Here is a 22197-nt window from a genome sequence, read left to right as displayed (position 1 = left end):
AAGTTTACAATAAGTTGCCAGCACATTCAGTACTAACTTTTAAATAAGCACATTAGCATTACAGAAGTAGTAAGGGAGCTACTGTACTGTACTTCGCATCACCATCTACTACTATTCGCACAATATAACATGCAAATTTTATGCAGTCGGTACAGGTTGTCAAGGTAATCTTGCACCTGAGAAAGCTGAGAGACTGAGCATTTATGTAGGTCAATAACCAGGTGCTGGGTCACACAGATTTTAGCGGCATACATTACCCTGGAACTTTGCACACCTCCAGCACACAGATGGCTTATTTACAGATATGGCCGGCCAGCAGAGGGAACAGCAACAACTTGTCAGAAAATGCTGGGCTCTGTGCGCTCACTAACTAATGACCTCCAGCTTTATTCCAGACTGAACAATAGACTGGGACATGAAATGTGACCTGCCTGGGACAGGTCTGGTTGATAGTTGATTGTGCTCTCAGTAGATCAGGAATGAACACATTAAGGCACACGTGATCTAGATCCCAATACTGAGAACTAAGTCTAACGCCACAAGGACAGAGTTGTCATATAACCAGTTCATTCACTTTCTCCTGTTTCCTTTCCACAGCAATAGTTGATGGTGATTTTATTGGACGCTGTATTGCTGTTAACCATCCTACCCTGTCTGTTTTGTTTTATGCTCAAAATATGCAGCACATCCTCCAATCATCCAGTTTACCTACCAAGAACACTCCTACTCAGCAGCCATTGGTTCAAGCTTCTGCTGCTCAACAACTGCCACCACACCAGTCTTCTCAGCAATCAGCTCACCTCACACACGTATGCCTCCTGTCTCCTACTCGTGCTTTAATCTGACCTCTGTTAGTTAACCACTATGCTGAATAATGCAAGTCAGCATGAAATAAGACTCCCAGATTTCTTTTGTTCGTTTTTTTACTGTAAAAAGATATTTGATTAGGTAGTGCATGTTTTTGTGTCCCACCCCAGTTACCCACACTGAACCAGTCTGCTGGGGCCCCCCTTCCTGGACACGACTCCTTTCCCTCTGCACAGTCCTCCCTCGTGCCGCTGTACCTCTCCGCTGGCCAGGCCCCTCCCACTCTGCCCTCCGTGTCACCGGTGTCCTGCTCGCAGGTGGATGGAGCCGTGGCGGCCCCTCTCGCGGCACATGGTACCCAGGGGCCATGTGCCGCTCCTGTGTTCACGAGCGCAGTCCCCACAGCACACACTTACCACCACGGCTCAACCGTGGCTCAGCAGCAGAGCTCCGTGGCCACACCCTCCCTGTTTACCCTCACTCAGACCACACCCCCCGTGCACCAAAAACTACCTCCTTCACCAAACCCCGCCTCAGTGTCCATAGGGCCGCCCCTCTCCACCGAGGTTCCTCTTTCTCAGGTAAAGTGTGCGTGTGCGTGCGTGTGCGTGCGAATTTAAATGGTCCCTTATGAGATTTAAGACCGCAAGGGTGTGCAGAATGCTTGTAATTGCAGTGTCTACTGCCTTTATTCCAGACTTATTTATGTTGGGGAATGCACTCGATTTAGATTCAGGAGACTTTCAGTGAGCAAACGTTTGGGCTAATCAATAAACCAAACAGCAGCCACTGCAGGATCATGGCACCTCTCTGCAGGTTGGGCCTCCTCTGGGGACCCAGTGCAGATGGGCCATGAAAGGAAAGAGAGAGATGCAATTTACCCAGAGCCAAAAACGCACTCTGTGCAACTGCATTTGCTGTCTGACTGGGGTCAAACAGTCCATGGTGAAGAAAAGTATTTGCATGGATTTCGGAACCCAGCTAAGCTGTCGGCTGTTACTTTAGGGAGAGTCTACTAGCAATAACCAGGCCCTAGCTGCTCTTCCAGTCCTGACTGCCACCCAGACGAGCTCCGCCCCGCGCCCGCCGACCGTGCTCCCGATCGCCACCACGGACTCTGCCCGTCACGCCCAGGCCTCCCAGCTGCCTCCGCTCGCCATCCAGCCCTCCTCAGCGGCCCGGCCGCTGTCCCCAGGCACCCCGCCAGGCCTGACCCAGGAGCCCCACCTCCCTGCTGCCGCCACGGCCAGCATGACGCAGCACAAACAACCAAGCGCTCGCGGGACACAGCAGCAGCAGCCAAGCGGCAGCGCCTCGGCCCAGCCGAGTCAGCAGTCCGGGGCTGGCCGGCCGGCCGCCGAAGTGTTGGCCGAGGTGAGGCAAAACTGTGGCCTGCTTTTAAAAGGGACAATAGGAAAAGAGTTAATGGTTTCCATGGTTTCCTGTAATAAACAAGGGAATACACTCCTGCCCTGAGGTAGTAGCTTTTCAAAATGATTATTCGTGTTTGAGGAATTATTGATTGTGTGATTGTACACAAGTTTTTAGTGTTTCTCTCTCTCTGCCTCTCTTCTCCTAATCTCCTAATCTGTGGCTCACTTGCTTTCATTCTCTCCTGTTTGCTTGAAGGAGGCTGCACTCGATAAACAGACATCAGTGTCTGGATTGGCTTATGACAGGTAGGAGCCTCGAGTTGATGGAGGTCTCTGTGACGGGGGATAAATGAGCTTTATTTCCATAGGCTGTTTATTTTAAAATGCCTGAATTCAAGTTGAGCTCATCAATGTGTGTGTGTGGCCTTTAGTTAAAAACCCCGAGGCAGTAACGTGAGCTCTTTCAGTGAGTTTCCTCAAATACAAGTTTCAAAAAGTACACTTTCTAGTCAACAAATTTCAGTTCACGATACAATCGTTTTTTTTTTTCTTTGTGTTCATTCAGTGTTGTAATTTAAGTATGCACTACCAGCTCATTAACATGAACCTGCTATTGCCACAGTGTGAACTCGGATGCCACGTCAGGAAAGGAGACAAGTGACTGCAATGAGGGGACGCACGGCGGGCGGAGCGAACTGAGGGCCCGCAAGCACCACCGCAAATCCTCTCGCACGCGCTCACGGCAGGAGAAGAGCGGCAAGCCCAAACTGAGCATGCTCAACGTGAGTCTACAGAATCGATCCAGACCGAGTACACCTGGCCTCCGCAACCGGACCGGGCAAACTCAGTGAGACTGCAGATGCAACTGAGCATGCTCAGTGAGACTCCAGGTGTAACTGAACTGAGCATGCTCAGTGAGACACCAGGTGCAGCTGAGCTGGGCATGCTCAGTGAGACTCCAGGTGCAGCTGAGCATGCTCAACTCTTGTACCAAAACCACAAATGAGGGCATGTTCAGTCTCTAATGATTCTAAGACCCTACCATATTATAGTAGTCCTGGGTCCAGTATTCCAGAACTGGTGTAGAGTAGTCTAGTATGTTTTAATATTAGCGTGCTTACGCTGATGCTCGTTCTGCTGTATACCATCGGCTGACACACTCCTGGTTTAAATGGCTAATTCTGGAGTTTGACCAGCAGGATAATATGCTCCCTCTATCCTGCCCAGCAGGTGTGTAACACGGGCGACAAGATGGTGGAATGCCAGCTGGAGACCCATAACCACAAGATGGTGACCTTTAAGTTTGACCTGGACGGAGATGCTCCAGAGGAGATTGCCACCTACATGGTGAGCCTCTGTCCAGCCATGTCCACTGTCCTTCCTGTCTTCGTCTTCTTCCTCTTTGTCAGTTAGCCCTAGTTTGCTCTACGCAAGCGCTTTGTTCAACGATGCTCTCATGGCTTATCGATTATAACCGAGCCCGTCAGTTCAGCTTGTTGCTGAGGTTTCGATTTTCCTTCTTATCTGCATTGCTTAGCTGTGTAGCTCCCTGTGACCCCACCCCCACCCCCTCCATGGTGTGTTGAGTTTTGGAGAGCCTTACTTTGTTTTCTCTCTCCTTTCGTCGGGGCTCCACTCTGCAAGCTCCAGCCCTCTGAGCTGCTGTCTGGCTCTGATCCCCGTCTCCTTCATCCCTGTCTGGTTTGCTCGTTTCCCTTTCACCTCTTTTCTCGGCTCTGCATTCTGAGAATTGCGCTTTCATGTAGCTTTAATTCCCCCCCCCCCCCCATCTCTCTTTCACCCGACCAACCTGAACCTCTGCAATGCAGCAATGCAAGTACCCCCTCTGTTTGCATCATGTAACATGTTTGAGAGAGAGAGAGAGAGAGAGATGCACAATTGTTTGTGTGTGTGTGTGATGTGTGGAGCCTGCCATTATTCCTACCAAAACACACCCAAACAGCTGTGTCTGCATGTGCGTGTGTCCGCTAGGTCGAGAATGACTTTATCCTGCTGCCGGAGAAGGAGATGTTCATCGACCAGCTGAAGGACATTGTAGAGAAAGCAGAGGACATCCTGAGCGAAGAGGCAGAGGGCGAGAGCGGCTCGGACCAGAACCCGCTGCCCCACCTGAGCCCCGTCGGTGGCTCTGGCACGGAGGTGAGTCCTGTCCACCCTGGAGAGGTTCAGCAATACCAAACTTAAATGTAGTGCCTTCAGTTCACTAGCATGTTTGAGTCAGTATATAAAAAAACAAAAAGGAAGTTGAATGCAAGACCTGCCCGCATTCAGTATTAGAACTATGTACATCCCTGAAATAAATTCCTGAAATCAGTACGATCCACACAGTATTGACCTGATTGGGTCCCTGATGCAACGTGTCATTTAAAGGTTCTACCGGTACCTGGGACATATCATTTGTCTTGAAGCACAATTTATCACTTAAATGTCTGACAGCTGGCATTTGTGATTTCCACCCCCCCATTAAAGATTAAAGATTCATCTCTTTTTGAAGTGTGGTTATTAAGTCGTCCCTAGGGCGTGCTTTACTCATGGACAGGAAGACTGCTGAGCATACAAACCAAGAGGCATGAAGTGCTAATGTCCTCCCTGTAATGAGCAGAAAGCATGTCTGGGCTTATGAACCGTTGCACGCTAGTAGTTGTATTGCTCCAGGCATCATATGCAGATGGAATTTGGGTGAAATGGGCATAAAATATATGATTTGAATTAACTGGTTTTGTTGCAGGGAGCGAAGTCTCAACAAAGTCCATCTAACCAGCTAGTCTATCAACAAAATGGTAAGACATGCGTGTGTTTTTGCCGTGCAGACAAATGTTTCTGTTTTGGTTAGCCTCTGACTGGCTACCTAGGAATCAGATGATCCCGATATGTAAAACTCATTTTTGTGTACACATGTCAAACTGTAGAGTAGTTTGCTCTCTTTACAACAGAGAGGATGTATAATGCACATTGAGTCCTAAGGAAAGCACTTGGATGGCCACAGCCATTGCCCCGTGTATCCTAATAAAGTGGCCAGGGGCAGGAATTTAAACCCAACACTTTTTTCAGAAACTCACAGCTTATGAAGCAAAGGTGTGTCACACAAGCTGGTTTTCTTCCATTGGATCTGAGCTTTTTTTCTGCTGATTTTGTGTGTGTGTGCGTACGTGTGTCACAGTACTCCACACTGGAAAGCGCTGGTTCATTATCTGCCCTGTGGCTGAGACGGCCACAGACAGCGGGGAAGACAACATCACAGCCAAAGGTATACACTGGTATATCTGTATCCCAATATGTGCCACAATGCCACCGTTGCATAACCGCTCAGTGAGTCACTGGCTTCTAAATTTGCTTCTGCTAGAGAAGGGTTATGGGAGATGGACAAAAGATTATTTTGCAGTCATATTGCTGCATAATTCAGTTGCAGTATGGTTTGCTATATATTAAAAACACACAGGTGAACATCTCATGAGTCTGGATGAAGAGCAGCATCCATTGTTTTGACTGAAATTATTCACATAACTATTTTTAAAACAGGAAGATCGAAAGTTGGCCAGGATACCCATGACATGCAATTTTAAAATGGCATTTATTAGAGGGCTTGCCTACATATTGCAACCCTTTGCAATATCAGTAGTGCAGTGGCCAGTAGTATAATCACAATTAACTGTTGTCTTGTGCATCCCAAGAGATTAGATTCTTTACTCAGTTTTCTCTCTCCCTCTCTGACTTGCAGATTCAGAGGGTCTTTGTGCAGCTCAGGTACCAGATACCAACGTGGGCGGCGTCAGAACTCCACAGAAACACCCGCTGCTGCCCAAACCCTCCCTCTGCGCCACGGAATGTACTCAATCAGCGGAAGATCCACACACCGGTCACTCAGCAGCAGCGTCCATGGTCGCAGACATCCCATGCTGTCCCATCGTCTCTCCCATTTCCCAGGATCCCGGCATTCAAAAAATTGTGGCCCCTCACCAGCCAGCCCATCATGACACCAGCCCCGTCACTGACCCGCCCCCAACTTTGGCCCAACCAGTAGTGCTTCAGCAACCATTTTCCACTCCTATTCCGCCACCTGCCATCAGTGGGACGCAGTCCCAGCCTCAAAGCCCAGGCCATCATGCGCAACAGGCCCCTCCCTTTACATCAGGGCCTGTCTCGTCGCAGGCACATCTGGGAGGCGGGCCAGGGGAGTCTGATGGGGAGGGGCCTCCCAGACTGGAGTTCACCGATAGGACAATAAAGACACTCGATGAGAAACTTAGAAACCTTCTGTATCAGGAGTACAACCCCTCACAATCCACGAGCTCTGCATCTGAACCTCCCGGCTCCCCTCCAGCGTCAGATAGCCAAGGCAGTGACGGAGCACCCAGAAAAGGAGAGATGCTGGTAAAACTACATTTCCCAGCATCCACTTTACAATTAGTTGTATTAGACTTCATTATTGATGCTAGTTAGCAAAGCGTGGGAAAAGAGGCTCCTTGTCCAAGCAGCATTTATTTTGTCCACATTTATAGTTTATTTTCTGTTTCATACAAGCTATAATATGTTGACCATTATCTTCAGTTGAGTACATTAGGATGATCTGTTTCCAGTCACATTAAATGAACCTACATTCCACAGACAGCATGGTTCACTGTTAGTTTGACCAGGGCTTTCAAGTAAAACGAGATTGCCCACTGTTGTATCGATTGCCCAGGAGCAGCGAGGTTTCTCATCACTTGTGTTCGTATGTTTTGCTCGTCGTCTTCTGCTCATCATAAAGCTCGCTGGGTTTCATTCCTTCCCCCTTACGTCCTCTTCCAGCCACAGATTCCAGAGAGGAGCGATAGTCTTGGTACCTTAAGTGACTCTGCTGTTGCTCGTAAGTGTGTGTGTGTATAAGTGTGTATGTGTGTGTATGTACATACACATACATGTGAGACTCAGTAATACAAGTTATTGATTGAGATTTTGGCCTCTTGTCTTTGGCCCTATAGATCAATTAATTACCTTAGTCATTACCTCAGCCCAGGTCTACATCTAAATCCCAGTTTTAAGTTAAAGTAGCATAGAGATGAACTTGACTGTAAACTGGAAATGTTTTTTTTAGTTAATGTATCTATAATTTATCTGCCTTCATTAGCTTTGAACAAGCTGGTAATTGGAAATGACTCAGGAGGCAGGTTTGATGGACGCGGTATCTTCAAGGGCCGGTTCCAGGTGAGGCACTGATGTTTGTAATTTGATAAACGTACTCTCTCAGTACCTGTCGTGCTGTAGTTTCATTCGTCGGCAACGTGTTCTCTAGGTTGTTCCGATAGCACCAGATGGTGACTATTATTTGGATCAGAGCAGTAAAGACCAAATCTCCAGCAGCTCTCCCGTGCCTGTTCACGGAGGGGGAGGAGCCGTGGTAACCATGGATACTGGGGTTGCCATTACAACCGAGAATGGAGTCCAAGCTGCACAAAAGTCCCAGAGCAACCGTTATTCAGCACCGCCCGACTTGTATCAGGTGAAGATGACCATTCCATAGCAAAGCATGTGCTTTTAATTACATTTTCTTTTTTAAACATTTTCTATTTCTATTTTTACATACAAATTTACATCCTTATGCTAGTCTTTTGGTTTGTTTCTCATTTATTGCTTTGGATTTGTCTTTGTAGGACACGCCTGCTTCCAGCCCAGAGGGCACACCCCCGTTGGTCCACTCTCAGACCTCGTTGTCGATCGATGGGGCAACACAGCACGGCCTCCATCTCTCCTCCGATTCTGGTGAGGACGACAACAGCTTGGCCCCGCCCCATAAACCTGCACAAACTGCTCATGCCCTGTCGGAGCACAGTGGGAGTGACCTCATGAAGCGGGCAGTGGCCTTCTTCCGTCGTTCTGGCCGCAACAGCAGTGTGCACAGCTCTGATTCGCCCAGCCGTCCTCCGTTGCTTAATGGACACGCCCCTTGTGTTGCCAACCACACCCACGCGACGTACGTCAGCAGCGATAACGATTCGGAGTTTGAGGACGTCGACATGAAAAAAGAGCTCCAGAGGCTCAGAGAGAAGTAAAATGCTCTACGCACGCATTTTTACGTAAACACTAGCTTAAAACACCTCCAGATAGTTTCAAAATTTCAAAGGCAAAGAAGCAGTCTATGATGTGCATGTTGAAAAAAACAACAACAAATGCAGAATGAGACAATGAAGTATGAGACAGTGTATATATTTTGTAAATACAGTGCATTTTGTAATTTATTGGATGGTTTTAACAACATTTGCTTTATATTGCATTTTTAAATAAAAATGGTAGCCATGTTGAGGTGCAGAGCATCAGATTTTATTTATGTATTTAGGCATTTGTTTTTATAGGCCCATATCTATCAGTTACATTATTAGAAAGCACCACTTTATTAGAAACGTACATTTCTAAAACCCAACAAAGTGGCCAAGGACTGCAAGTGCAAATTTGGCATGTCTACTAAAGTGGCTGCCAGGCGTTCGGTGTAAATGAAGTGTGTGGGAAGCCCTTTTTTTTATGTTCCCTGCTTCACCACAAGCTACTGTGAACTGAGACACATTTACAAGTATTAATAAAATGATCCTCAGTAAAGAGAAGTGAGCCTGTAAGGCCAGCCTCCGTATTGGGCCACACCCCCAAGAAATCGTTCCGTGCGCTTTGTCTGTATTCCTTCACTCTGGTACAGGGTCATTCTTGTCTGGTTTCTTGTCACAGAAACTACAACTGTCACTCCTGTTATCCACACAGAAGAAGTGTGAATACCTGGGGACTGAAGCTGACATTTTGCTATTTATCCTCATAGGAATTAGTTTTATTTAAATTATTTAGTTTTAGTTTTATTTTATTTACATTGTGATGGAGCCTCAAAATGTGACACTTATAGGCTGTACAGTGCAATGGCAACATTACCTGATGTACATTTTTGTAATGTCCTTTCACTCCTCCTAACCCAACTCATCTGGCTCACTCTGACTCATGTTCTTTCAGGCATATGAAGGAAATCTCAGAGTTGCAGGCTAACCAGAGAAGCGAGATCGAACAGCTGTACTCTCGGCTGGGCCGCCCCGTGCCTCCCGGCGTAGGTTTCCTGCATGCGGCGCCCCCCACAGGTGGCCGCCGCCGCCGTGCCTCTAAGCACAAGGTCAAAGCAGGCAAGCTCATCAACCCCACAGTCCAGCAGCTCAAAGCAAGCCGTGCCAGCAGTCCAGGTAAGCACCGGCAGTCCCGGATACGAGCAGAGCACGGCGCTTCGCCCTCTCCTCCGGCCAGTCTGACCCGCCTTTCCCTGCAGCTGAGGCCTGCTCCAGTATGGTGGCAGCCCTGCCCAAAAGCGCAACTCTGGGTACCAGCTCTGCGGGGTCTGACGCAACCGCCCTGCGGGGGTGCCCGGTGGACTCGATGCGGCCGGTCCACACCCAGCAACCCTGCTCGCTGAAGGTCTCTCTTTCGTCCGACAACATCTACGGCACGGCCACGCCTACGCCGCCTGGCCAAGGTAAGAAACGTAAGAAACTCATGTCACACTCATTCTGAAAGCCATCGGTGTGTCTGTGTATCAGCCACCTTGACATGAACAGACAGCGTCTCGGGGACACTTCCTGCCACACGTCTTATCTCACTTTCTCATTCTCGCGCGCGCGTGTACCCACACACACAAATACATACATACATACATGCATACAAATAAAATCTCCAGGAAAAAAAATGAGACCACTACAAAATGATCAGTTTCTCTGTATATTGCATTTCAGAGCATGTTGTTTTTATGAAAATGACTAATGGTCAAAATAACAAAACCGAAATTTCAGACCACAAATAATGCAAAGAAAACAAGCTCATATTCATTTATAAACAACACATTAATAATATTTCAACTTAGGATGAGTCAAGAAAGCAATATTTGGGGGAATAACCCTGATTTCTAATCACAGCTTTCATGCGTCTTGGCATGCTTTCCACCAGTCTTTCACGTTGCTGTTGAGTAATTTTACGCCGCTCATGGCACAGAAATTCCAGGAGCTCTGCTTTTTGATGGCTTGCGACCATCCATCTTCCTCTTGATCACATTCCAGAGGTTTTCAGTGGGGTTCATGTCTGGAGATTGGGCTGGCCATGATAGGGTCTTGATCTGGTGGTCCCTCATCCATACTTTGACCTGGCTGTGTGACATGGAGCATTGTCCTGTTGAAAAAAACAATCATCAGAGTTGTGGAACCTTGTCAGAGCAGAAGGAAGCAAGTTTTCTTCCAGCAGAGTTTTGTATGGGCCTTGATTCATGCGTCCTTCACAAAGACAAACCTGCCCAATTCCAGCCTTGCTGAAACACCCCCGGATCATCACCAATCCTACACCAAATTTCACAGTGGGTGCGAAACATTCTGGCTTGTAGGCCTCTCCAGGTCTCCGTCTAACCATTACACGACCAGGTGTTGGACAAAGCTGAAAATTGCACTCATCAGAGATGACCTTACTCCAGTCTTCTACGGCCTAATCCTTATGGCGTTTCGCAAACTTCAGTCTGGCTCTTTGCTTCTCATTGATGAAGGGCTTTTTTCTAGCTCTGCACGACTTCAGCCCTGCCTCCAGAAGCCTGTTTCAAACCGTCCTCACTGTGCAATTTACCCCAGTTGCTGCATGCCATTTTTTTTTCACTTGACGTCATCTTACGGTTGTGACATTCGAATGAGGTGGCGATCATCACGGTGGGTAGAGAGTCCTTTTTGACCTCTGTCAGTCTGTAGCTGCTGTTGTCCCATGTGTTTGCTGCTTGACCTTGTTCTTATGAACTGTAGTTTTTCAAATTCTTAAGACAGAAGCAACCTGACGCTCACTGTATCCCTCTGCCAGTAAAGCTACAATTGACCCCTTCTTTTCCTCATTAAGAACCTCTCTTTTCAACTCTTTGGCATGGTCTGTAGCTGTATTTTGTATTTTGACTACACTTACTTTTTGGGTAGTCCCAGCACTACTTTTCCCATCCAGCTGGTTCTATAACAGGAGAATAGTGAGGACTGCAGCAGTGGTTTTTATACTGTTGCTCATTAGAATAGGATTTTAAGGTTCAGCATCCCATTAAGTAGAATGAGGTCTGTCTGTGAAGGAATTCAACAAACACTTGAATGGAATGGCTGCTGTACATGTGGAGATGCTGATTTAAGAAAAAAATGGAGTGGTCTCTTTTTTTTTTCCGGAGCTGTGTATATACACACACACACACACACACACACACACACACACACACACACACACACCCTTCCTGTTGTGCCCATATAGAAGTCTGTGAATTTGTATGTATTATGCAGCATGGTTAAAGATTCCCACCATCTGTGTTTCTCTCTCACACACACACACACACACACACACACACACACACACACACACACATTATAATCACCAGCCCACAAAGTACTGTAGGAAGGTGACATCACCATTACATTTGTATGTGTGATCAGTTATTTTCACACTTTCTCCAAAAATACATGCACACAGCACATGGTTATGTTGATGAGTATAGAGCATCCCTTGATGTCCTTACAGGTCTTGTACAGTAGCTCTACTCACTAGTGTCCCCTCTGTACAGTTCAGTGCATATGGAGACAATGAGTGTGTAGAAATGGCTCCATCTAATCCCTAGTACGGTGACAGTAAGCTGCACAAGGGGGCGCTGTTGGCCAACCTAACTGGACATGTCACTAAGCTGTGAGAAACATCCCTCAGAAACACACACCCACACTAACACAACTCATTAGCCCTGTTCTCCTCAAGTATGTATTCCTGCAGGCTGGACCAGCTCTAAAGGGTAAGGGTTTAACCCCAAACAGGTCGGTCTTGACTCCAAATTGGATCGCTGCCTTTTAAATGCCTTGTTATTGGTCTAATACAAATATTGCAAAAGGTTGGCAGTCAAACTATCAGATGAAATATAATCTAAAAATAATATAGAGAAAACTGTTGTCTGTTTCTGAGAAATGGATGAGAGACAAAGATGTGTCAATGACATTGACCTAAAGGTCACAGAGCTCAGATCTCTGGGCTATATAAATAATTAATTGTGCTTTACGTTGGCTATATATGAAAATGAGTGAAGCTTTACGTTGATTGCCTTCAGGATTGGTCATGAAAGCACTGGTAGATGTTGACATTAAGATAAAGGAATTACATTGGACTATGCTGTGGCTCAAACCCATATCTAGTCTTTTGGAATCTTTTAAAAAAAAACAAAAAAAACCAATTCATGCACAATGTATTGAATGCACGCAAGCAGATAATTAAAACAGAATAAAACATTCAGCTAACAGTATGAATGCTGAAACTGACCTCACACAACCCACTACTCTGGACCACTCATACTTCTCAACAGCCAATAGCAGAGCATGCGGAGCTATACCCTGCACATTAGGAGTTACGGCCCTCCCATTTGGCACTATGACCCCCACCCCCTGGATTTGGAGCTATGGCCCACTCATTTGGAGCTACACTCCACCCCTTTGGAGGTGTTCCCGCATGCAGGAATACCCCTCTGGTCATCCTTGGCTGTGCCTTACTGACGATGCTGAGATGATGCCGGTCTCTGATCCCTGATGTGTTTGCTGTTACACCACTCTTTCTCTCTTCTCTCTCTCTCTCTCTCTCTCTCCCCCCCTCTTTATCTCTCCTTTCTTTTTTCTCTCTCCCTTTTATATTCGTCTTTCACAGGCTGGACCGTTTACCACCAAACATCTGAGAGAATCACCTATAAATCTAGTAGCAAACCGCGCACTAGATTCCTCAGTGGACCCGTGTCTCTGTCCATCTGTTTGTATTTGTTCCTTTCTACTCTACTTCACTCAGCTTTCCTCTGTTTTCTTTTACTTTTTCTCTCTCCCTGTCTCCCTGTCTTGCTTCTTTCTGTCTTTTATGGCCCCCATCACCATGTTATGGCTCTTCTTATGTAAAGGATTTAAGTCTGTCGTACCACTGCGCCCCATCCCCCTCCCCCCCATGTGTGCGCACACACACACACACACACACACACACACACACACACACACACACACACACACACACACACACACAGACAGACAGACTTTCTCCATGCACACAGCCATCAACTGTGGGGTGTTTTTTTTTTTGTTTTTTTTTTTGTGGACACAGATCTCCACTTCTCCTGTTGCTCACCATCAGTTCTCGGGTTCAGTACCCGTATCGTTTCAGCCATGCCTTTTCATACAAATGCTTTGTGCTCCATTTTGGCTTAACAAATTGTTAACTGTGGTCTCTCCCCCCCCCCCAAAAAAAACAAACAAACAAACAAACAAAACAAAAAAAAACATGGGCCTTCCAAACTCTGAGAGAGGCTATGCATGTGTCTCTGCCAAAGCCTTTGTACCTTCTATTCGTGTGCGTTTTTTTCTTTCACTAATTGTCCCCGAGTTATTTTGGGTCACGTATTTGAAAAGGTGGGGAAAAAAAGCCCCAAAGCCGGCATACGAGGTCATTTGGCTGTCTTGTCTCGTGTTTGGAATCAGAAGACGTGCACGCCAGAGGCACGAGCCAGGGTCGCTTTGGAGACCACCAGGGCCATATTTTAAATTCTTATCTCATCACCTCCTCTCAGGCTTGCCACTGCATGACTCTTTAAAACCAAAAACAAAGAAAAAGAGGCTCTGGCTTTTCTACTCAGGCTTTTGTAGAATGGATGTTTCTGTAATTTCTGTTTATTTCGTATTTAATAGCAAAACCTTAAGCTTTGGAGGAAATTAATTTAAACTTTTTTTCCCCTTTGGTTACAAGATGAGCAACTCTAGTTGCGCAAATTGGCAGTAATTAAAGGTGCCCTAGAATGCATTTATTCCACATTTTAAAACTGATGTTTATATAGAAGCTATATGATGTTGGTCAACATGAAATACACCCACATGGAGCTTAACATGCCCCTTTACAGCCGTATGTTATAGAATGAAACGAGTCTTTTTTGCACTTTTTTTTTCTTTAACACCATTTTTTTGGTGAGCTCATGCATAATTGATTAGTTCTGTTCTGACTGGCTGGTTTATGGTGAGGCACCACGATGGCTTACACAGAATGAACATGTCAAAATTAAATTGCTAGCTAACTGCGAGAGGAGAACCATGGAGTATTTAGGCGTCCAGCCATATGTTTGAGCCTGCATCAGGGATATTTCAGTTCTCAAGCAAAATTGATGTTAATAGATTGACTAGATGTCTTGACAAATGAGTCATCTCCATTTCAATGGTGGATAAGTTAGGAGCGTTAGCTATCTGGCTGGCTAGCAATAGAGTGGATATCTTTAAATAACTGAACTAGTTAGCTTCTGAGTTATGTCTTGTTGATTTAACTATGAGTTAAAATTTTTCTGGGGGATTGACAAATAGACATTTTGTATTGTTGATTCATATGGCATGCTGCTACTTTGAATGTGTAACAGGCAGGAAACTCAAATGTAAATAAGTCAGCATAACTAACTAGCTACTTGGCAAGAGGTTATGGTTGGGCTTGTGATGCCAATGTAGTTGGAACTCTCTTCAGTGTTGAGTGCTGAGAGACAACTTTCTCTGTATTTTCTAAGGTTTGAGAACTGTCTGGAGTGAAATGTGCGGGGCAAACTAACAGCTTGTCTGGGATCCTGTTAAATACAAGTATCAACCATGCCTGTTGCTCCGGTGTCACACCTGCAGAACTGTTGAACTTTTGGCTTTACAGGTCTGTTAATATTGCCTGGGGTAGAAAATGGGCTGGTGTATGCAAATTTTTAAGGCATAAATGTGAATCAATTAAGACTTATGTAAAAGTCTCGGATTTTTGGAATTGACTGTTTTGCTTATGCGGGATTTACATTTGAAGGAAGTAACAACAGAGTTTGAGGTTTATGGTATATTCATTCTACGCACCTAACTATGCTTATTCAACTATGCCAATGTAAATAGTTTTCCCCTTCCATGGAACCTCCAACCTCCGTCACAGTACCAAAAGCTTTTTTTTCCCCTCACTTTATATCCTGGTTTCAGTTCTTAATATCAATTCTAATATGTGATTTAAAACATCTGCTATTCCCTTTTTAAGTGAGTTGAGAAAAATAAAGCCATATTGAAGTGAAAGTGCATAATTATCTAGTATACATTTTTTTGGAGATTTTTTTACAACACATGCCTAATAGGGGAATGAGGTTTCGGTGCAATTGCAAAAATGTGATCTCTGGTTGAATACGCTTAAAGGAAAGCTTCATTAATCTTTTTTCAAACGTTATATGAATCGGCAAATGTAAGAATATCTCTCATAACACTTTTCCATCAACAAAGTTCAGCACTCATGCTGGAACTGGTGCTGGTCTCTGTGAACTACAAACTGTTTAAGAATGGACCCACATTTCCACTGGTTTGAGAGCATCTGAATATGGGCCTAATCTGGAAATGGACATCAGAAACATTGTATAAACTACATGGCGTAGCCTGCTCTTTCGCAAATTATTGCTTTTCTTTGAGGGCACATCTAACCATCCACAATCAACTTTCAGGAGCACTGGTGATTCAAAGCTGCCATTTGTGATGTAATTCTCCTGCTTTTAGTTGTAAATGGTGGGTTAATAACCTTACACAGTGGCCAGGCCTCTGGCGTCACAAAGTCATTGGGTCCAGCGCAACAGGTTTAGAACTACTTTTATTTTGCAGAATGCAGAACCATTAAAGATTATGGAACCGGCAATGACACCGTGCCAATGGAAATGTGCCATCAAGAGCTCTTTGCCTATCAGACTGGATCAGATTCAGAAAAGGGTCTACTCACAAGGACTTAAAAACAGCCCTGGTTTTAGTTCTTTTTCACAAAAATTAGTGATGCTTTCCTTTACGTCACTTCCCCAGTCCTGGTCGTGAAGTGCCCCTGCACTGTAAACTCTCTAGTATTTGCCTAAAACACCTTTGAAACTCATGAAGGGCTGATTTGGCCATAGAGGGGAGCTGGAAAAATGTTGAAATGTGTTTTGTAGCGCTACTCAAACAAGGATTGTAAATCCACTGCTTTGAAACATAGGATGCTTCCCCCCTGCCTCCCCCAAAAAACAAGCATTTACATTTACCTGACACTTTTATCCAAAGCAACTTGCTGGCTTGAACCAGCAACCTTCCGATTACAAGTCAAGTACCTAACTGAGCTACCACTGCAACAAGCGACCTGCTACAGTTCCGTGCAACTAATTCTATAACTGTAACTAAAACTTTTTTTTTTTTTTTTTTTTTTTCTTTTTGTGGACCTCCAATTAGGGTCTTCTAAATCAATACATCACCTGCAGCACCCCCAACCACCCTGAACCCACTATCTTTACTGGCTAAATCAAATCTCCCTGTACCTCCTCCTGATCCCATTTCTGTTTACTTGAATGGCCACTGTCTATGGTTGTCCTGCTGCTTGTCCAATGAGCTACAGTGTGCGGCGTTTCACGCCTACCCCCTAACCTTGTGTGTCTTTATTGTTTTGCCTCTTTATAGGGTCCACTCTGAAACGACTATGTCTAGGCAAAGAGCGCAGTAGTAGTAACTATCCCATTTACTCTCTCTTGTTCTGTCCATTTTTCTTTTCTCGTACCCCTTTCTCTTCCTGTCGTCTTCCTGTGTTTGCAACGGCAACGTGTGGAAACATAATGAAGTGCTTCACCAGTTCATTCCTTTAATTCATTTTTTTCTCCCCATAGTGCATGGTGATATTTGGTGCAACAAGTCTTGTTTGTTAATTTATGTCTGCATCTTTGATTATTCCTTGTGTGTGTTTCAGTAGTCATGTTGCTTAGTTCAGTCTTTTGGCTGCTTATTGACAAGGCAGTGGAAAAAAAAAAAAAAGTCTTGTTGATAGAATAAACGTGATTTCATATTCCAGAGATGATGCTAATTGGGTGAGTCATTTAACACAGTCAGGTTTGACAGATTATCAGTAAGCAGCTGATTGATTACTGAAATCCAAGGCAAGATGCCTTTTTTGGTTGGTTTAGTTTTTTGTGGGGCGGAAGGATCCTTCCTCTCGTTTTTGCTTTTTTCCTCAAGTGTGTGTTGTCTCTTATAGGGTCATCAAACAGCACTGGTGCCACGCCTACAACCTCGGCATCCAATCAGCAATCGGTCCCACCTCCTGTGTCTATGCCTACGCCTGGTCCTCAACCAATCACAGCGCTAGCTCAGGCTCAGACCAACAACAGTAACAATAAAACCGGAACATTCACCGACGACCTGCACAAACTGGTCGATGATTGGACAAAAGAAACGCTTGCTTCTGCTCCTCAATCCCGCCTCTCCCTCAACCAGATCAAACAGCAGCAACGTCACCAGGACATGAAAGTCAATCCCCCATCAAAGGGAGGAGCTACAAATCAGGTAAATGTTTTCAACTCATTTTCCTAAACCCAAGTTCTCCTCTTGCTCTTAACCTTTCTAACTCAGTTACTTCGTGTGCAAAGACTTTGATGGACATGGCAGCATGGAGTTAATCACACAGAAAGTGGTCCATTTAAATGCCATATAAAATGTGCATTCATAGACGGAAGTCAAGCTTTAACTGAGATGCACCTAAAAAGATGTTCAAACAACATCTGACTTTCCCTCTCCACCCTTCATATAGATGCATGAACATCCAAAGATACCAAATGCTTAGAGAAGAACAAAAGATTTCATCAGTGTTCAACTCGATTTAAGGTCCTACTCATAGTGAGGTGTCTTAACGCTAAATTTCAGGCTACTTTTATGGAGCTCCAAACCTATGGCTCTGGTAGCTACCAGTCCCATGGAGTGGAGAAGAATGCATGCACAGTGCAGTCTCAGACTGCAGCGCAGATGCCCTGCAAGCAAGAGGATCAGGAGGAGTGTAGTGCCTTGACAGTTAAACGATTACCCCACACAACTCAGTAAGTCGGCCCCCAGCGAAGAGGCTTCGGCCTCACGGGCGACTACGAATCTTGTTGTGTTCCATGCAATATCAGTTTTTCGTCTCTCCCCCACCCCCTTTTTTTTTTTCCTTCAATTGACACCGTTTTTAAAAAGCTCTTCAAGCAAAGCATGACACAAAAGAAAATCTTAATTTGGTAACAACTGTATATTCTTGATGGGAAATATGCCTGTGGAGAGCATTTGGTTTATGGCCTCAGCAGAAAGCCCGTTACAAGCACAATATGAGGAGTCGCAAATGTTTATTCCAGCATCTTAACCGTAGCCATCATTGTTGGTGCATTTGTGAAACACACAAAGGTTTAATCTCCTATATGTGCTCTTGGTCTGTCCCTCCCACCCCCACCCCTCTGTGTGTGTGTGTGTGTGTGTGTGTGTGTGTGTGTGTGTGTAGATGAGAGCTACAGTTCCTCGGAGCTCCTTGTCGTGCCAGCTTCCCCTCTCCTGCACGCTCTCTGGAGCTCTATGCCCGGCCCGGCCCCCTGCCCTTGCGAGCACACCCTCACCGGTCCTACAGCCAGCTGGCTACCTGCTCTCCACTGGTCCCTATGGAGGGGTGGTGCCAGCCTCCAGGTACCCAACGCAGTGGCCAAGGATTCCCTGTCCGGCTGGCACAATGGGGCCCGTGCGCATGCTTGGCACAGCGGGTATGGTGCCCTTCCCTGCACTGACCAGTACTGCGCTGCAAGCCTTTCCCATGGCGCTGAGCACCTCGGACAACCCTCTGTGCCCTGGTGGTGCCAGGACTATATAACGAAACTACCTTATTTGCTCCAACCCATTCCACAAGCAAAGCCCTGGGCCAGTTACTTCAGTAACTTGTATCTAATGCAAAGCTGTGTAGACTAGAACTGTGATACTCATTTAATGACCCCCTGATTTAAAATAACTACTTCCTACATACCTGGCTCTTCTAGTGGAGTCACTGGTAAGAAGTTTGTTACTCATGTTCTCCACACATATGCTAAGCTGTACAGGTTACCCCAGCCTCACATGGAAACTTCAATATCCATAGTCAAGTTGTATGGTTCAGTGTTAATGATGTCAGTAACCTGCCTTGGATGGCAGACGGCACCTGTACATAGCTCCAGAGCCTGTAAATAAAGTGTGTGTGTGTGTGTGTGTGTGTGTGTGTGTGTGTGTGTGTGTGTGTGTGTGTGTGTGTCAGCACTTGAGTGAGTGGAAGAAAGTCTGCATTTGGTTGTAATGCATTTGACTATGGCCTTTATGAATCCTACAGCCATAACTGTTCATCACACGTCTGAATTCTCACGCTTTTCCACTAGAGCTCACTGTTTGATAGGTCTAGTACAGAATAAACAAACAGGCCTTCACTGGTACTTCTCAGAGCTATAGATGCATGAACATCCAAAGATACCAAATGCTTAGAGAAGAACAAAAGATTTCATCAGTGTTCAACTCGATTTAAGGTCCTACTCATAGTGAGGTGTCTTAACGCTAAATTTCAGGCTACTTTTATGGAGCTCCAAACCTATGGCTCTGGTAGCTACCAGTCCCATGGAGTGGAGAAGAATGCATGCACAGTGCAGTCTCAGACTGCAGCGCAGATGCCCTGCAAGCAAGAGGATCAGGAGGAGTGTAGTGCCTTGACAGTTAAATGATTACCCCACACAACTCAGTAAGTCGGCCCCCAGCGAAGAGGCTTCGGCCTCACGGGCGACTACGAATCTTGTTGTGTTCAATGCAATATCAGTTTTTCGTCTCTCCCCCACCCCATTTATTTATTTTTTCCTCCTTCAATTGTTACCATTTTTAAAAAGCCCTTGAGACAAAGCATGACACAAAAGAAAATCTTAATTTGGTAGCAACTGTATATTCTTGATAGGAAATATGCCTGTGGAGAGCATTTGGTTTACGGCCTCAGCAGAAAGCCCGTTACAAGCACAATATGAGGAGTCGCAAATGTTTATTCCAACATCTTAACCTCGTGAAACACTGGCCACTTGCATGGTGTATGATTGGACAAGGGTCCATGCCATCCGTGTTGGTGCATTTGTGAAACACACAGAAAGATTTCATGTGGTGCTTGGGAACGTTGCATGTAGGGGGAAGGGCAGGAAAACTTATGCATGCTCACAGTGAAGTTTACAAGTTTACAAATTTCAGGCTGGTTTTAGTTTTGTTTGTGGGGGTGGGAGGGGGGGGGGGGAAGATAAATCCTGCAGGTACGTGTGAGAAATTAAATACTGAGCTGTCTCAGAATGTAGCAGTGACTATGTAATGTTGGGGGAGAATAGCTACGCAGACTTAAGTGCAATTTCACCCTAACCCACAATAAAGAGGAAAAGAAAAGGAACAAAAGCTTTTAAAAATGGCCTTGCCACAAGCCTTATCCACACACTAGGAGAACGAGAGGCCCAGTGCAGAAATTGGCACTGTACACGACTGCCTAGCATTCCATCCATCAACTAGAGCAAGATGATTTTAAGCTGCATTTACATAGGTTCTTCTTTTCTTTCCCCGTTACGGCTCTGTTATTGTTCGGCACTTATGCACTGGCTGTATTTTGGAAAGGCATTGCAATCATTCGTTTAGACATGTTTCTACAATCTATTAAAATTTCTAAGAGTTTTTCTTTTTCTTTTTTTCAATGCTGCTAGTGTGTTCTGAGTGATTTAGTAAAGCGAAAAATGTGAACAGCAGTTACTGTATACACACACATTCAAACAATGCAGTGTATAAGGCAATATATTGTCTGTAATCCAGCACACTGCCCAAGTTATATCTAGATCTCTGTGAAGTACTGAGTGTGAAACAAGGTACAAAAAAGGCTCTAAGTCATGTCCATAATAATTCCACATACCCTGCTGTTGATTTAGAAAGATTGTGAAGTATGAGGAATGAAATCACATTTGTTTGTGTGTGCCACAAATTGATTCATAATGGAGATCACCTGTTTCTGCATTTCACTTGTGTTGCAAATATTTAACTTTTTAATTAGAAGTTGCAGAGGTGTTGGGGGTGATTGGGGGGGAGGGGTGACTGGACACTCTGAGGACACTATGCTATAACTGCACTTTCCCCGGCTGCAATCAGAGCCTGATCTTTGTGACTCCGAATCCTGGGCCCTGCACGCTCAGGCTCCCCACCACATGGTTCCTAAACGGAACCGTTTTTTCTACCCCACGTTGAAGAGGCTGTGAACTATGGTTCTGCCCAAGCTGTGAACTGTGCAGGTCACCTGTAATTTAATGTACGTACACCATTTGCTTTAGTATTATTTTCTTCTTTTTAAACCTCTCCCAGTATCTTATTATTTCACCAGTTTATTGTACTCTTTTATATTGGACATTATGGAGAATGGTGTGCTTTAGGTGAAACACTTCCAGCAGTAAGACATTACTTTCCTCTGTTTACTTGTATTTTTGCAGCCATATGTCAAGTTGCCATTGTGCGTTAGCAGACTTTTTGACCTTTATTTTCATGGAAGATTTGTTAATGATGGCTTTTGCCTAGAACACCCCACTCTCTGCATTCCTTTATTCAGCTCAGCCCAATCAAGCTGCACTCCTGTCACAAAGCCTCTGTATATGTTTAAAAAAAAAGAAATAAACCTTATTTTGTGCTTGATAACAGCATCCTTGTTTATGTTGTTTTGTTGTAGCAGTGTTACTGTAGTGACTGTTCAGTTGTGCTCCTGGCCAGGGAACATGCAGTCAGGCTGAGCATTAGTAATGTTTCACCAAACCTGTTCAGCCAGTTTCTCTAGGTGTTCTGCTTTCAGCCAATTACCTAGAAATTCTTAATTCATTTAGCCAGATATAGGGTATGTATGTTTGCATATGGTTTAGCAAGCTGATGGAGGAAAGCATTTATCAGAATCGCACTACAACAAAATAAAACGCATGGCAACAATAAAATGTGTTGGATGGCCCCATCGCTTGCTTCTTTTCAGTGTACTTTCACATCGGTAAAGCTTAAAAAGGGAGGGGGGGGGGGGTAAAAATCAGACATATTTACTTGTCTGTCTCTTAAAACTGGCATACTAGAAGAATGACATCTAAATGCATTATGTCATTGCAGGTTGAGTTAGAAAATAATCAACCACTTAATAGCATAATGGAATGTCT

At 45.1% G+C, this 22197-nt stretch overlaps 1 protein-coding gene across 13 annotated transcripts in view; it reads left to right on the top strand.

The window, feature by feature from the left end:
• The window catches only part of LOC113590955 (serine/threonine-protein kinase WNK2), a 48010-nt gene extending 26310 nt beyond the window's left edge, over positions 1–21700 (top strand). For 5 of the 13 annotated variants that reach the window (XM_081703721.1, XM_081703712.1, XM_081703714.1 and 2 more), the window contains 20 exons: positions 684–809; positions 978–1388; positions 1813–2181; positions 2437–2486; positions 2803–2962; positions 3411–3527; positions 4173–4340; positions 4930–4981; positions 5362–5448; positions 5920–6572; positions 6990–7047; positions 7309–7385; positions 7474–7680; positions 7832–8226; positions 9168–9388; positions 9472–9684; positions 12876–12974; positions 16664–16708; positions 17232–17539; positions 18501–21700. In XM_081703721.1, coding sequence (XP_081559847.1) covers positions 684–809; positions 978–1388; positions 1813–2181; positions 2437–2486; positions 2803–2962; positions 3411–3527; positions 4173–4340; positions 4930–4981; positions 5362–5448; positions 5920–6572; positions 6990–7047; positions 7309–7385; positions 7474–7680; positions 7832–8226; positions 9168–9388; positions 9472–9684; positions 12876–12974; positions 16664–16708; positions 17232–17539; positions 18501–18860 — 4176 coding nt within the window. In that variant the 3' untranslated portion in view covers positions 18861–21700. The remainder of the gene's footprint in view (positions 1–683; positions 810–977; positions 1389–1812; positions 2182–2436; positions 2487–2802; positions 2963–3410; positions 3528–4172; positions 4341–4929; positions 4982–5361; positions 5449–5919; positions 6573–6989; positions 7048–7308; positions 7386–7473; positions 7681–7831; positions 8227–9167; positions 9389–9471; positions 9685–12875; positions 12975–16663; positions 16709–17231; positions 17540–18500) is intronic. The other 8 variants (XM_081703724.1, XM_081703722.1, XM_035536464.2 and 5 more) reach the window with 7 other exon arrangements.
• Positions 21701–22197: the final 497 nt, after the last annotated feature.

The sequence above is a fragment of the Electrophorus electricus genome, chromosome 20, assembly GCF_041902795.1.
Source record: "Electrophorus electricus isolate QZ-2024a chromosome 20, ASM4190279v1, whole genome shotgun sequence".
NCBI classification, from domain to species: Eukaryota; Metazoa; Chordata; class Actinopteri; order Gymnotiformes; family Gymnotidae; genus Electrophorus; species Electrophorus electricus.
This window is presented reverse-complemented; position numbering and strand designations above follow the sequence as displayed.